This window comes from Leguminivora glycinivorella, chromosome 7 (genome assembly GCF_023078275.1).
Source record: "Leguminivora glycinivorella isolate SPB_JAAS2020 chromosome 7, LegGlyc_1.1, whole genome shotgun sequence".
NCBI classification, from domain to species: Eukaryota; Metazoa; Arthropoda; class Insecta; order Lepidoptera; family Tortricidae; genus Leguminivora; species Leguminivora glycinivorella.
In genome coordinates this window covers 2,576,407-2,591,095 of record NC_062977.1, presented here as the reverse complement: position 1 = coordinate 2,591,095, position 14,689 = coordinate 2,576,407, and the positions used below count along the sequence as shown (strand labels likewise).

Here is a 14,689-nt window from a genome sequence, read left to right as displayed (position 1 = left end):
AATGACAGCAGTGACAGCCAGCTGGAAAACGTCAAAGCCATATGGTCCAACCATTCATTCCATTCGAGTCCCATGTTGTTTATGGATTGAATATTTTGTATCCGTTCGTTCTTTGGTCGATCATTCCAATCGCATTGCAGTCATTGCACTCTGCAGTAAATTAAGAAAGTAAAGGATCTTGTCTATGGTACACCCCGGTTGACATTTTATAATTTTCGCGAGATTTTTCCGATTCTACAAATTTTCAGCCATCTGTGTTCTATTTTAAGACTAATGACTGATAAGAGTTTCATGAATTCCTGTATTATTTTCTGGTGTGTCATGTGTGTAGTCAGCGTGTGTAAAGCGTCGGTATGAAAGTTCTATGAATAGTGTGGAGGTAGCTTCCTGAGGGTTGTGGTTGGGACAGTCTGGTAATATGCAATGGATATACAAGGGTTGGAAGAGGCGATGGCTGTGGGTACTGTTAGTGGCAGCGTTATGCCCGCTGGTCTTAGCCCAGAAGATCGGTGACCCGTACGAGATCCTCGGGATCTCCCGTCGAGCGACACTTGTAGAAATCCGCAAAGCTTACAGGCAAAAAGCTAAAGAATGGTGAGTTTACGTTCATAGTTTTATCGTATCATCTATCGTATAGTGAACAGCACTGACCTGGTTTTGTTTTGTGATTGGATCAATAAGTTATGAATAAACAAATGGCGCGACAAATCCATAAACATTAGCAACTATTCAGTTTGTTTATTGATATCATGTGGTAGATTTCTTACAGTCCATACCGTTTATATATGTAATTAAAATGTGCTTTTTTCAAAATACAATGCACCATTTCTAACTTAGCCCATTTCAAAAAATAATGAGGCCCAGAATTGAGGGGATATAGATATATTTAATTTTAAATTTTTGTTTATTTGCAATAAACACATCAATATTGGGGTTTTTTTGTGACACATTTGTGTTTTCAAATCCCTAGGATTCCACAGATATCTTGGAGTTTAGTTAACTCTAAGATATCTAATAAATATGACATTATTTTAAGAAAGAAAAAAATATTTCTGAAAGATTTTATTTCAATGATTTCCTTAAGTGAAGGAGACCAGGTAAATGGGCCTGAGATAGGTATAAAGGATGTTAATACTTCAGTCTCATATATTTATACTGAAATAACAGTCAATATTGTAAACAATAAAGATTGCATGATGTCTTTTTGCAATGATCAGGAGAAGGTACCAATATTTTATTAATTACTTTTCAGGCATCCTGACAAAAACCTTCACCCAAATGCAGAATCCCGCTTTGTGGAAATCAAGCAGGCATATGAGCTACTCTCGGACACGGAGCGCCGGCAAGCTTATGACCAGTATGGTATCACAAATGAAGATGAACACCTCTACAAACAGAGACATGACTACAGCACTTATTCTCGGTTCAGGTTAGTATTTCAAATTACAGTAAAAAATATATAAATCCATACTAATATTATAAATGGGAAAGAGTGTGTGTCTCTTTGTTTGTCCATCTTTCACGGCAACACAGAGTAATGAATTGATGTGATTTTTTAAGTAGAGATAGCTGAAGGGATGGAGAGTGTCATAGGCTACTTTTTGTCTCTTTCTAACACCCCACTTCCCTAAAATGGGGGTTGGAAATTTGTATGGAACATTCTGCAATTTTCGAATTTAATGCGAGCGAAGCGTTAAAAAGCTAGTAGTAAATAAAACTCTCTTTAAAATATTTATTTCTGTTCCTTTATTCCTACTAAATTATCCTCGTAAGGCCCAATGTACATTACAATGTACATAGTATTGCAATCTAATTTGAACCTTCCATGAACGGAATAAAGTAGAATTTCCATTGTTATATTGATTTTTGAAACAAACGAAAATCTTACCAATTTATTTATAGAATAAGGTTCAAATTCAAAATGGGAAAATTAACTATAGTGGGCCTTACGAGGTTATAAGAGATGTGCCCTTAAAAAGACAAGGCACTTTATTAATTAATCTTTGATATGCAGCATGACATTGTAAACCTTATCAAAATGCACAGTGGTTGATATTGGGCTGTAAGTATGGTGTCAGTAGTGATCCTATTTGGTCAAAAGATTGAGTACCTACCTAATATATTTTTACTGTGATTCAGTTTAGTAGTCCATTCAGGTTTAAATTGAATCTCTTCCAAATATTTACCTCCTTAGCCACTTTGAATCACACATACTAATTGCTTGGTAAACAAACTCAGTCTGGATCAAACACATCTGAATCAAAAAATAAGAACCGATGAGTCATTTAAAATCTCATTCTATATAAAGCAGAACTTTGTTGTTTCTATATCAACTTTTTAACCGACTTCAAAAAAGGAGGAGGTTCTCAATTCGACTGAATGTTTTTTTTTTTTTTTTTGTATGTATGTTCCTCGATATCTCCGAGAATTGTGGACCGATTTTCAAAATTTTTTTTTTGATCGAACGGGTATAATTTGTAACCAACCTGAGTAATAAGAGTAAGGTAAATATAGTTAAGTGTGTCTGGCCTTCACATTTGGCCTGTTTAAACTAATCAGTGTTTACTGAGAGTTCACATGTTTAAAGCTATTTACGAACTTTGTATTGTAAAATGATTGTGCTACAGCAGTGGTGGGCAAACTTTTTTCATTGCTGGCCAAAATTTGAAGGAATTTTAGAGGCGAGCCAGATTTATAACAGGGTTCGAAAATATCCGATATTTATAATAAATATCAAAATATCGGATATTTATGATATATATCGGATATACATCCATTTTGTATATATTGGATATACAGCAACTTTGATATAATATCCATTTTGTATGGAAGGCATATTATTATTTTGTTGCATTATTTTATGAATACAACTTTAGATAAGGAAAATTCTACTAAAAACATAACATTTAGTAGAAAAACAGTAACAAACACAAAAAAACTATATTTTTAACAATGTTACATTTTTCGAAACCATTTTTGTATTGCAATATTTTATAAACAAATGATAAATATCGGATATTCATATCCATTGTTATATATCGTCGAACTCCGCTGGAAATATATCCGATATATCTTGATATATATATCCATTGATATATATCCTCGAACCCTGATTTATAACAAAAATGCATTTTTACTACAGTGCTGGCTATATCACACACTCACAGAATTACAGTTAAACCAGAATGAGTAGTTAGGTCAAAAAGTGTGTCCACATGAGAGGTCATTGTTTGGGCTGGTGTCCCTCTCGCACTTACTGACAATGTCAACATTATTCAGTGACGTCATCACTGTCATACATTGGGGATACCAGTCAATTTTCAAAGTTACTACCAAATCTACTAATACCCATTTGAACATATTTTTTGCAGGAGCAGGTTTTTTCATTACAAATCTTTGATTTATTGGCATCAAAATAATTACATTATAATTATTTTCCAATTCTTTAAATATATCGAAATCCCTAGTTTGAATATAACACTAAAATAATATAAGAAGTTATAAAGTCAGATAATATACAGATAAAAATACTACTACTATGGTAACCTCATTAACACTGGCCACATCCTCTGGGAGAGGGACACCAGCCCAAACAATGCATTAGAGAGGGGCCTCTCATGTGGACCGTTTTCGCTAGTCTGATACGATCACCTTTCTGTCTCAGTGATAAGGTTCAATTTAGTATGGCAAAAAATGTGATTCCACAATCTAGTTTAATAATTCTAAATCTATGCACACACTATTTTGAATTGAAGGACCGGTGGTGGGCCGGATAAAAGCCTTCTGTGGGCTGGACTTGGCCCGCGGGCCATACTTTCCCCAACACTGTACTACAGCGTTTGTTTGGTAGGCTAACCTCTAGGAATCTAGCCTTGTTTATTAAATATACACTTTTCATTGTTACAGCACTGACCCATTCGAAGAGTTCTTTGGAAACCACTTCAGAACTCAGGACCAAGACATCACATTATTTCATAAGCTTTCAGTCACTGCTAAGTAAGTAAATAAATTCTAATTTAATTTATCCTAGTCAACCATTTTTTTGATAATGATATGTTAAACATTAAATAATAGGGCAGCATTATATCAAATGATTGTTGTACAATATTTAAACATATAGCCTGACCAGAAATATATGACTAAGCGGCATCTTGCGAAACTTCATTAGAACATTTTTTTTTTTTCATAATATACTGAACTGTCACCGCACTACACACGTCAGAATAACAGCACCCTCTTGACTAGTCAAAATATTTAAGGTGTGGAAAAAAATGTTTTTTGAGGAACCCATATAACTTTAACGAACATATTCTTGGTCACATTTGAAGACTAAAATGTCATATAAACTTTTTCTAGATTTCGTCTAGTTTCAGAGTTATTGCCAATTCAACAAAAAACAAACATTTCGGTATTGTTACTCAGAGCAAAAGGTTTTCTTAACGGCGCTGATGCGCAATTTGCCGATAGATCTCACAGTAGTCATTGATAGATGTCAAAATCGCGTTTGACAAGATAAAACTTCCAAAAAATTTGGACATTTTTAGAAAAATTTATTAAGGAACTCATTTTAATTGTCTAACAATAAACTTTATGCATAAAAATTGCTTTTTATGTGAAAATACGTCTTGAGGGAAAAAGTTGTAGAGTTTTATGAAAAAAACGATAAAAAAAGCTTGTACGGAACCCTTTTTTTTGCGATTTTTTTTTGAAAATTCATATAACATTTTTTCTTTCTTTTGGCCTCAGAAACGCGTGGTTCAAGTTATGCGGGTTCCTCGCGAGCACCTTGTAATTCTGGTCAAGTTTTACATACATGCAATTTAAACACAAACCCCCTTATAAACGTTCACTAAAGTTATCAAGCAGATAAAGTTCGTTTGTCCCTTTCCGACGTATTTGTGTGATAGAAAGGGACAAATGAACTTTATCGGCTTTATAACTTTAATGTATGTTTATGAATAAGGGGACTACTCTTTAATCATGCCTAAAATAGAAATAAAATATAGGAAAAAAATTATGGTAAAACAAAAGCCAACTGAACAATATTTCTATTCTATTTCCAACGTGATCATATATATTTTCAATTCAATCAGGCATTTCGAAAACAACATAATGGAGAAATCGGTCCACACACCCGCGCTTGTCCTCTTTTACACCGACTGGTGTTTCGACTGCGTGCGGGCGGCGGCCTTCTGGCGGCGGCTCGTGGAGGCGCTGCAGCCGCTCGGTGTGACGGCGGCCACGGTGCACGCTGGCCATGAAGCGAGCTTAGTCAGAAGAATCGGCGTGCATGGCGTGCCGTGTCTTACCCTGGTTCTGCAACAACATGTGTATATTTATAAGGAGAGTTTGAGCTCCATTCCGAAGATATTGGGTGAGTGTAATTAGTTAAAATATTTAAGTGAATCATTCGGTATACTCTTGGGACGACACGTTCGTTTTTCTTCACGTTCCTAAATTGGTCCGATTCTGCTTTGTCAGCCATTCTTCATTCGTCAACTTAGTCTGCAGTCATTATCGTCTTTGACCATAATGAGTTGTTAGGGTTTTTCTTATTTCTACTCAATCTTTTTCCGTCATTTCGTATTTGGTTATATTCTAAGTTGGTACCGTCCTAAGACTACGAAAAAACACGAAAAACTTAGATTTAACAACGAACATGCCAAAAGAAGATTATGACGAGTAAAGAACGAGACGGATTAAGATAAAGACGAACAACGAAATGGATCGACGATCGTGACGAATAAAGAATGGCTGACGAAAGCAGAATCGGATAAATTTAGGAACGTGACGAAAAACGAACCTGTCGACCCAAGAGTATACCATTCATTCAATTTTCCACGCAGCCGTGCTTGTGTCGCCGACGGTAGTACGAAGTTATACGCTTGTCGTATTTATCAGACCTCGGCGAATATTGTTTATCTTATAAATAGGACTACGGCGGTTAAAGGGTTCTTCATTTCAAGGGTGAATTCATTTGTATGTTTTTATCCTATTTTTAGCCCTGAGTATGTTATGTTGTCATTTATTAATTTGATCTTTATGATTTTTTTGTTTGTTTTCAATCAATATTAATTTATACAATCATCTGTCATTACATTCATTAAATCATTATGAATCGTGACTCTGTGAGCTATAGACTTCGCGATACGCTTAGAAAACGTAGACAGGAAAAGTTCATCGATTTATTAACACAGTTATTCACGATCGATGGACTTAAGCGCCAAAGCTACTGGCACTTAAGTCCTTTATGCCAATTTCTGAAACAAAAAAATGGTTACAAAATTTAACGAAAAAAATGGTTATAAAATTTAACGAAATCGATAATCAATAAAGACTAAAACTAAGTAACTAATCTAGCACATTTATACAGCCGGCAATGAAGCTATATTATATTATATCATAGGGTGACAGCAGAGAGCGCGACGAGTGAGCACCTTCCGAAAATGAAAAAAAATATGCTGATCATTTAGTAAAAGTTCTAAAACAATTGTAAAACGAATCTCTGAATTTGTAAAAAGATAAATCAAAAGATACAGCCATTAACATGTGCTCACTCAGTTCTCACAAACTACCAACGAAAACAGTGAATATATTCATTTAACATATAATATTTATATACTAACATTTAGTAAAAAATAGGCCAACCTACCTCTATAAATATTAGGTCACCTAGTGACGTATTAAATTTTTTACAAATAGTTTCTTATGCTCACTCAATCCACACACTTTTGAAAAGCCGAATTTTGATGAAAAACATAAGATTTAGACCGCTATTATATGTGTATAGTTTAGTAAAAGTGAAATGGGAATTTGTAAAATACAAAACGAACCACTAACGTGTCAGGTTTTTTTATAATAAATTTTTGTAAGTGCTCACTCAGTCCACACGTTTTGAGAAAGTTAAAAATGTAAATATCTTACGATTTGTAGCACCTAAGACACTCGAAAGTACTTCAACATTTAGTAAAAATTTTTACTAAATATCCACCATCTAATATTTTATATTCGTTGTCTGGTTTTAAAGATATTCAGACATAACTTTTCTCATACAAATGTATCAAGTAGGGTGACCACACTATGTCGGCTCCTGATTCTCCCCACCTTCCCATTGTCATATTGAGATTGGGGAGTATCGTTCGTTCAATTTTGATAATATTAAACTAATACCATATTAATTATCCATCTGCAAACTGTTTTTAGGTTATGTTCTTGGCCTAGTGATGATGTGTATTGTGTAATTTTTATCGACGTCAGGATAATAACCATATCGACATGCATGCATTAAAAAGGACATGAATGATAATTGGTAAGAAACAAAGAATATAATACTTCACTAGTAAGAAACCAGAACCTGGTAATCTAATCGCGCTAACAGATGAGCGTACCGGATTTGTAAGTGGGAGCGAGAAATAGTTATTCTTTTCTCGCTCCCACTTACAAATCCGGTAAACTATTATCAAAATTGAACGAAACTCCCCAATCTCAATATGACAATGGGAAGGTGGGGAAAATCAGGAGCCGACATAGTGTGGTCACCCTACTTGATACATTTGTATGAGAAAAGTTATGTCTGAATATCTTTAAAACCAGACAACGAATATAAAATATTAGATGGTGGATATTTAGTAAAAATTTTTACTAAATGTTGAAGTACTTTCGAGTGTCTTAGGTGCTACAAATCGTAAGATATTTACATTTTTAACTTTCTCAAAACGTGTGGACTGAGTGAGCACTTACAAAAATTTATTATAAAAAAACCTGACACGTTAGTGGTTTGTTTTGTATTTTACAAATTCCCATTTCACTTTTACTAAACTATACACATATAATAGCGGTCTAAATCTTATGTTTTTCATCAAAATTCGGCTTTTCAAAAGTGTGTGGATTGAGTGAGCATAAGAAACTATTTGTAAAAAATTTAATACGTCACTAGGTGATCTAATATTTATAGAGGTAGGTTGGCCTATTTTTTACTAAATGTTAGTATATAAATATTATATGTTAAATGAATATATTCACTGTTTTCGTTGGTAGTTTGTGAGAACTGAGTGAGCACATGTTAATGGCTGTATCTTTTGATTTATCTTTTTACAAATTCAGAGATTCGTTTTACAATTGTTTTAGAACTTTTACTAAATGATCAGCATATTTTTTTTCATTTTCGGAAGGTGCTCACTCAATCCACACACACACAAGTTTAGTGTAGAACTCAGAGTGCGTTTTAACAAATTTACATAATTCGAAAATGTATAGGCGTTGTGCGTTTGTACTGTTTCCCCATAAAATTATAGCATAGCAAAGCCATGCTTGGGTGAATGCATAGTAAGCTGTGAGAGCAGTTTGTAAATTAGTGGTCTTTTTTAATTGTCTCAGGGCGTAAATAAATTGGCTAACTTTTGTTTTTATTTTTTCGACATGGTCTTTCCAATTCAAATGAGAGTCAATTGTTATGCCGAGAAGTGGGAAGGAGGGCACGCATTCTATTTTTTTATTTCGGAACTCAAAATCTATGTCTAATTCTTGTTTTTGGTGGGGCCTGAATTGCATTATTTTAGTTTTTTCAAAATTGATTTCTAGGTTGTGGTCTTTTGTCCAGTTTATAATGTTAGTTATTTTCTCCGTTAGTTTTTCATTAAGGTTTATACTGCCGTCACATGATAACAACAACGAAAAATCATCCGCGAACATTACACATTTTTCATCAAGAGATTTTGGAAGGTCGTTAATGTAAATGATGAACAGTAGACAGCCGAGCACGCTGCCTTGTGGTATAGAGTCCGACACGGGCTGGACGTCTGACCTGATAGTGCTAATTTCTTTTGACTTGTCATTCGTGTATTCGATATCAACGTACTGCATCCGGTTGCTTAAATAGGATTTGAACCAATTATGCGTAATGCCTCGCACTCCAATACCGTAGAGTTTATCGAGCAATATATTAAATTTTACTTTTTCATAGGCTTTCGTCATATCGAACAACACACCGATCGCGTACTCTTTTTTATCTAATACATTTAAAATATCATTAACATATTTGTAAGCAGCTAAAGTGGTTGATCGTTTTTTGCGAAAACCGTTTTGCGCGTTATCAAGGATATTGTATTTTTCGCAGTAGGAGTAGAGCCGTTTGCACATGACTTTCTCAAATATTTTAGAAAGTACAGGTAATAGCGCAATCGGACGATAGTTATTCGGGTCGGATCGCGTATTCTTTTTATGTACAGGTTTTATAATGGCTTGTTTTAATTTATCGGGAAATATACCTTCAGAAAACGACTGATTGATAATAAACGTAAGTGGCGGAGTTAATACATCCGCACAAGTTTTTATAAGAGTGGCCGGTAACTCGTCTATTCCGTAACTCATTTTGTTCTTCAATCCGCGTATTAAAGAGTAGACCTCTTGCGGTTCCGCCGGTCGCAGGGCCGGCTCCGCGTCCGCCCGGGACCGCCCAGCATTCACAAACAAGTTATTGAATGCGTTAGCAACTAACTTAGGGTTTGATATTAATTTGTCATCAATAGTGATTTGTAAATTTTTCTTATTAAAACTGGTTTTCTTATTGTTATTTTGTTTAATTATTTGCCACATGCATTTTACTTTATTTGGTGCCTTATTCATCTTTCTAATATATTGTAGTTTTTTAGATGTTATGATAGCCTTCTTTAGAGTTTTTTCATAGGACTTATAGTGTTGATTTAATATTTGATTCCTAGATGCTGTAACGTGGGTTCGCAACAGGCGCTTATGTCTACATGATATTTTGATACCTCGAGTGAGCCAAATATTAGAATTTCCTGGTTTTATTATTACACGTTTTTTAGGAATACATTTGTCTAGAATTTCAATAAGTTACTTAACTTGCCTTGTTTGAAGTCGCGCTTGATGTATGATGACTCGCGCGCGACAAGGCAAGTTGTGTTAAAGGGTCTGTTGTACACGCGATCTATACAGAACATACAGTAAATAAAAATGCAAGTTCTATGTATTCTCTATGTATTTATCTATGTAAGTAAGTATATCTTCGCCTACCACCCTTATGACCTTGACATTTAAAGCAATAGATTAAAATTCCCATGCACGGATCCGTGTCTAAGCATACGAGGGGTTAAGTGGCCCCAGTTAAGCCGCAGACCACGGTAACGCTTTGATAAATTCATTCACCATCTTTCCGTCATTTCTTCTTCTCGGCATATTTGCGTCCACTGCTGAACATATATGCCTCTTTCATGGATTTCCATCATTCCGTCATTAATAATTCTAAACTCATTGCTCCAGATTGGATACGCTGGAAGTTCCCCTACAAGCTCGTCCCCCGAGTGACTGACTCCTCCCTGACCGGCTGGCTGGGAGACTTCGAAGACAACAAGGTCAAAGCCCTGATCTTTGAAGAGCAGCCTACCATGCGCCTGCGATATCTGCTCACTGCGTTCCATTATAGAGACCGAGTTTCTTTTGGGTACGTACTAATACTATTCAAACACATTTTTATCTGGACCGGTCCACACTGAGCAACGTAGGCAGGCAATTTCCTCGGCAAATGGACAATGTAGGCATTGTAGGCGTGCCTCGACCATCGTAGCGCGCGTTCCCCTGTGAAGAATGCGCTGCTCTGAGATTTAACGTCTGTAGGTACTATCAGCTGTAAAAGTACATGGAGAAATTATGAATGAATTCATTGATAAATTCGCCATGCATTTTTGCAGCTGATAGTACATTTAATGTTTAGGTAAGCGCTGGTAGCCTAGCGGTAAGTACGTGCGACTTTCGTTCCGGAGGTCGCGGATTGGAACCCCGGCTCGCACCAATGAGTTTTTCGGAATTTATGTGCGAAATGTCATTTGATATTTGCCAGTCGCTTTTCGGTGAAGGAAAACATCGTGAGGAAACCGGACTAATTCCAATAAGGTCTAGTTTACCCTTCGGGTTGGAAGGTCAGATGGCAGTCGGTTTCGTAAAAACTAGTGCCTACGCCAAATCTTGGGATTAGTTGTCAAAGCGGACCCCAGGCTCCCATGAGCCGTGGAAAATGCCGGGATAACGCAAGGAGGATGATGATGATGAGTACATTTAATGTTTGCCGTTCGAGGAAAAAAAATACTAACGACGCTGCTCACTCTGTGTGGACTCCCTACCTATTCGTCTTTGACATGAGTTTTCTAAAATTTCCTTGCACAGTTTTTTATTGAATCTGTAAATTAAAGAAGAGCTACAGTGATGTCGTATATTAATTATATCGTATCGCCTTCCAGTTTCGTCGCAATGACAGCACGTGACTCCACCAACGTGACCTCGCGCTATAAAGTCCAGCGACACATCGACACCATGGTGTTGCTGAAGGAGGACAGTCCAGAACCGGCGGCCACCGTCAGCACCACAGAAATACCCACTAAAACGCTACGGGAACTGATCGAGGCAAATCAGTTGCTGACGCTTCCGAGGCTGTCTTCGCAGGTAACTGGTTTTTCAGAACAGATGGTGCTTTTTGCCCACACTAGTGTGCAAAGTGGTCGTAACATTTTTTTTTTCAGGTCGAAACTTTTCGGGTCGATTTAAAAGCCACTCGTTTCGAACCTCCTTTTTTCCGCACGTAATGTACTATTTTATCAAAATTGTGACGACAGCAATGCGATAGGAGAATCAATCCCGGTCGCGGCACCGAATTGTAACAGGCGTACAATGAAGTTTGATCGGTATAGGCTATTGCTTGTATAAAATACTTTTTCTCAAACATGCAATGAAATATTGTTTTTACGTTCCTTAAAATGGGCTGGGAAGTATCGCTTTTTGGGCGCAACAACTCGAGAGGACTGTAAAGGGATTTCATATTATTTTTTAGGCCTAGGCCTGCAAAGTATCTCTTTTTTATAAAATATTGTCCTTTAGAGCATTTTTTTTAATTTCAATATGTTTGTGAAAAGTCACTATGCATGCCTCGGCGTGAAAACGGATTCCCGGCCTCGTATCCCTATTTCGTATATACTCAGTTGGCCGGAAATCCTCATTTTCCCGGCTTCTGATGTAATGTACTATTTCCCACTTAAATATTATGGTGGTTTGCAAAAATATTTAAGGAAAAATAATAACATATTGTTGTGAAGTCACATGAGGTACTATCGTAGATCTTTTATCCATTAGCTCGGTCGAAAGCGAAATTATCAAATGCAATCGGGCCTCTACAAATTCTATTTAGTACAACTCTAGTAACTTCTCATAACACTTATATAAATATTTTCCAGGCGGTACTCGAGCACGTATGCCCCATAGAGTGGCGGCCTCACCGCCGCCGCCTGTGCTGCGTGCTGCTGTGCTCGGCCGGCGCGGCGGCCGGCGCGGCGCGCGCGGAGCTGCGGCGGCTGGCGAGAGCGGCGCCTGAGAGACTACACTACGCATATGTTTATATGCACGCGCAGCCCAACTTCGTGCAAGCGCTCGCTAACGGCTCGGGTAAGGATTCCATACACTTCTCATTCTTCGACAGAGGGGGTGACAAGAATCTAAAAATCCTGGGCGTGGCACCGATTTGTAAAAGAAGCCTACTAAGAAAAATTGGTGAAAACGGCGCCTAAGAGACTACGGCCTGATTTAGACGGCGTGCGAACTCGCATGCGATTTTAATTACATTGCGAGATGTTGAGGTTACATACAATTTTGCACAGCTATCAAATACCGCAATGTAATAAAGCTTGTATGCTATTTCTCCTACCATCTAAATGGGCCCTAAACTACACATGTGTATATGCACGCGCAGCCTAACTTCGTGCAAGCCATTAGGCATTAGCTTGGGTAAAATATCGAGGGCAATTAGCTAGAAGAATTGTGACAGAAGAGGTGTTAATTTTATCAATATCCTGGTCACGGCACCAATTAAAACGCTGAAACTTAAATGAAAATAACTTTGCGAACTGCTATATTTCCGGCTCTGTGATGCGTTCATAATAAAAACGATTGGCACAGAAAAAATCAGTAATGATTTCTATAGTTTGTGTGGGAGAAGGCGTCGCCGGTAATTTTATTACACGACAAAGAGCTAAGAATAACTAAAATATATGAAAATTCCTCCAAAATAAACCGACTAAACAATTGTATTAATTTAAACCCATTTTTCAGGTAGCGACACATCTCAAATGGAGCATCGTGTAGTCATCCTTTGGCGCCGCGAAGCAACCCGAATACAATACGAATGGCTCAACGAAACCTGGCCCGTATGTTCCAACGGGCACTGTGACGACTTCAGTGAACCCGCCAATGTGGTGTATCAAACTAGGCTGAACGAGACGAAACGGGCTTTGGAACAGCTGGTCAAGAGATTGTTGAAGCCGACTGAAGTGATGGCGTATGAAGCACATGTTCAGGTATCCGATATGTTTTTTTTTTTTTCAATTACTAGCTTTTGCCCGCGGCTTTGCTCGCGTTAAATTCGAAAATTGCGGAATACTCCATACAAACTTGCACCCCCCATTTTAGGGAAGTGTAGGGTTAGAAAGAGGCAAAAAGGAGCCTATGTCACTAACCATCCCTTCAACTATCTCCACTTAAAGAATCAAGTCAATCCGTCGCTCCGTTTCGCCGTGAAAGACGGAAAAACAAACAGACACAAACACTTTTCCATTTATAATATTAGTATGGATAAGTATCTGGACCAAGGACTACCGACGTTGGACTCACTACCTTTAACAATCACAAATTGATCCGTTTGTTGTTAAGACGGTTCGCATTGTTTTATGTCGCAATTTCCCAGCTGAAGGCACTGGTCCCACCGCGAGCTAAGGTATGAGCTATCGGCTATAAAAACGAACAAAAGATAAGCACTCCCGTGCAAATAAAAGAGACACGGCGATATTGATAGCTCACCGCTGGGCGAGTAACTATAAATATCGCCGTGTCTCTTTTATTTACACGGGAGTGATTATCTTTTGTTCGTTTTTATAGCCGATAGCTCATAGTTTACTAGCTCGCGGTGGGACCAGTGCCGAATAGCAGTTAAAATTCATAATACTAGTTTATCCAGTCAACTTGTATGAAAAGCAGAAATTCGAACGATATTTCTCTCGACACTTTTAACACGTTCGACACCCGCCTGGTGGGCAATCGTAAACTTTGCTCAAATACCGCACAACCCGCTGGGCGGGTTCACGCCATACAAGCGGGCGGTTACAAATTACGACCGGTTTCTTAGGCAGTGCGCCATGTTTTGTCTGGTAGTGAATGTGTTAGAATATTTTTATTTTTTCTCACAGGACTTACTGGACGAAGCAGCCCGGGGTCCGCTATGGCGCGCGATGCTGCTCATATGCGAGTGGGCGGAGCGCGCGGCCGTCGCTTTACGGACACAGAAGGCTGTATCCCTCGCCTCTGTACTAGGGACTGTGGCCGTTGTGTTGGCGGCGGGTTACCTGATGGCGTACCTCATGTGAGTATAGGACAAACACATATGTAACTCCGTATAGACGGATAGTCTAAGAAAAAAACGTACCTCAAAACCATAATGAAAAAGGTACGGTGGCCAAGATGGCGTTATACCTTTGAGGAACGCTCGGCTAGATGGCGCTAATAAAAATATATGGGGCAAATCATAGAAATAGGATGACAAAGAATGCCCCTCAAGCTTCAAAAACGAGACCAAAAATGACATGCACGTGTGTGAGTAATTTGTGTATGTGTGTGTCAAAAATAGTGATGTGAT

At 37.7% G+C, this 14,689-nt stretch overlaps 1 protein-coding gene across 1 annotated transcript in view; it reads left to right on the top strand.

Moving 5' to 3' along the window:
• The first annotated feature begins 123 nt into the window (after positions 1–123).
• Positions 124–14,689, top strand: part of LOC125227893 (dnaJ homolog subfamily C member 16) — a 50,656-nt gene continuing 36,090 nt past the window's right edge. Inside the window, exons 1-9 of the mRNA XM_048132292.1 lie at positions 124–594; positions 1,253–1,429; positions 3,907–3,996; positions 5,094–5,374; positions 10,282–10,462; positions 11,256–11,457; positions 12,243–12,450; positions 13,114–13,358; positions 14,244–14,416. Of these exons, the coding sequence (XP_047988249.1) occupies positions 419–594; positions 1,253–1,429; positions 3,907–3,996; positions 5,094–5,374; positions 10,282–10,462; positions 11,256–11,457; positions 12,243–12,450; positions 13,114–13,358; positions 14,244–14,416 (1,733 nt within the window). The 5' untranslated portion in view covers positions 124–418. The remainder of the gene's footprint in view (positions 595–1,252; positions 1,430–3,906; positions 3,997–5,093; positions 5,375–10,281; positions 10,463–11,255; positions 11,458–12,242; positions 12,451–13,113; positions 13,359–14,243; positions 14,417–14,689) is intronic.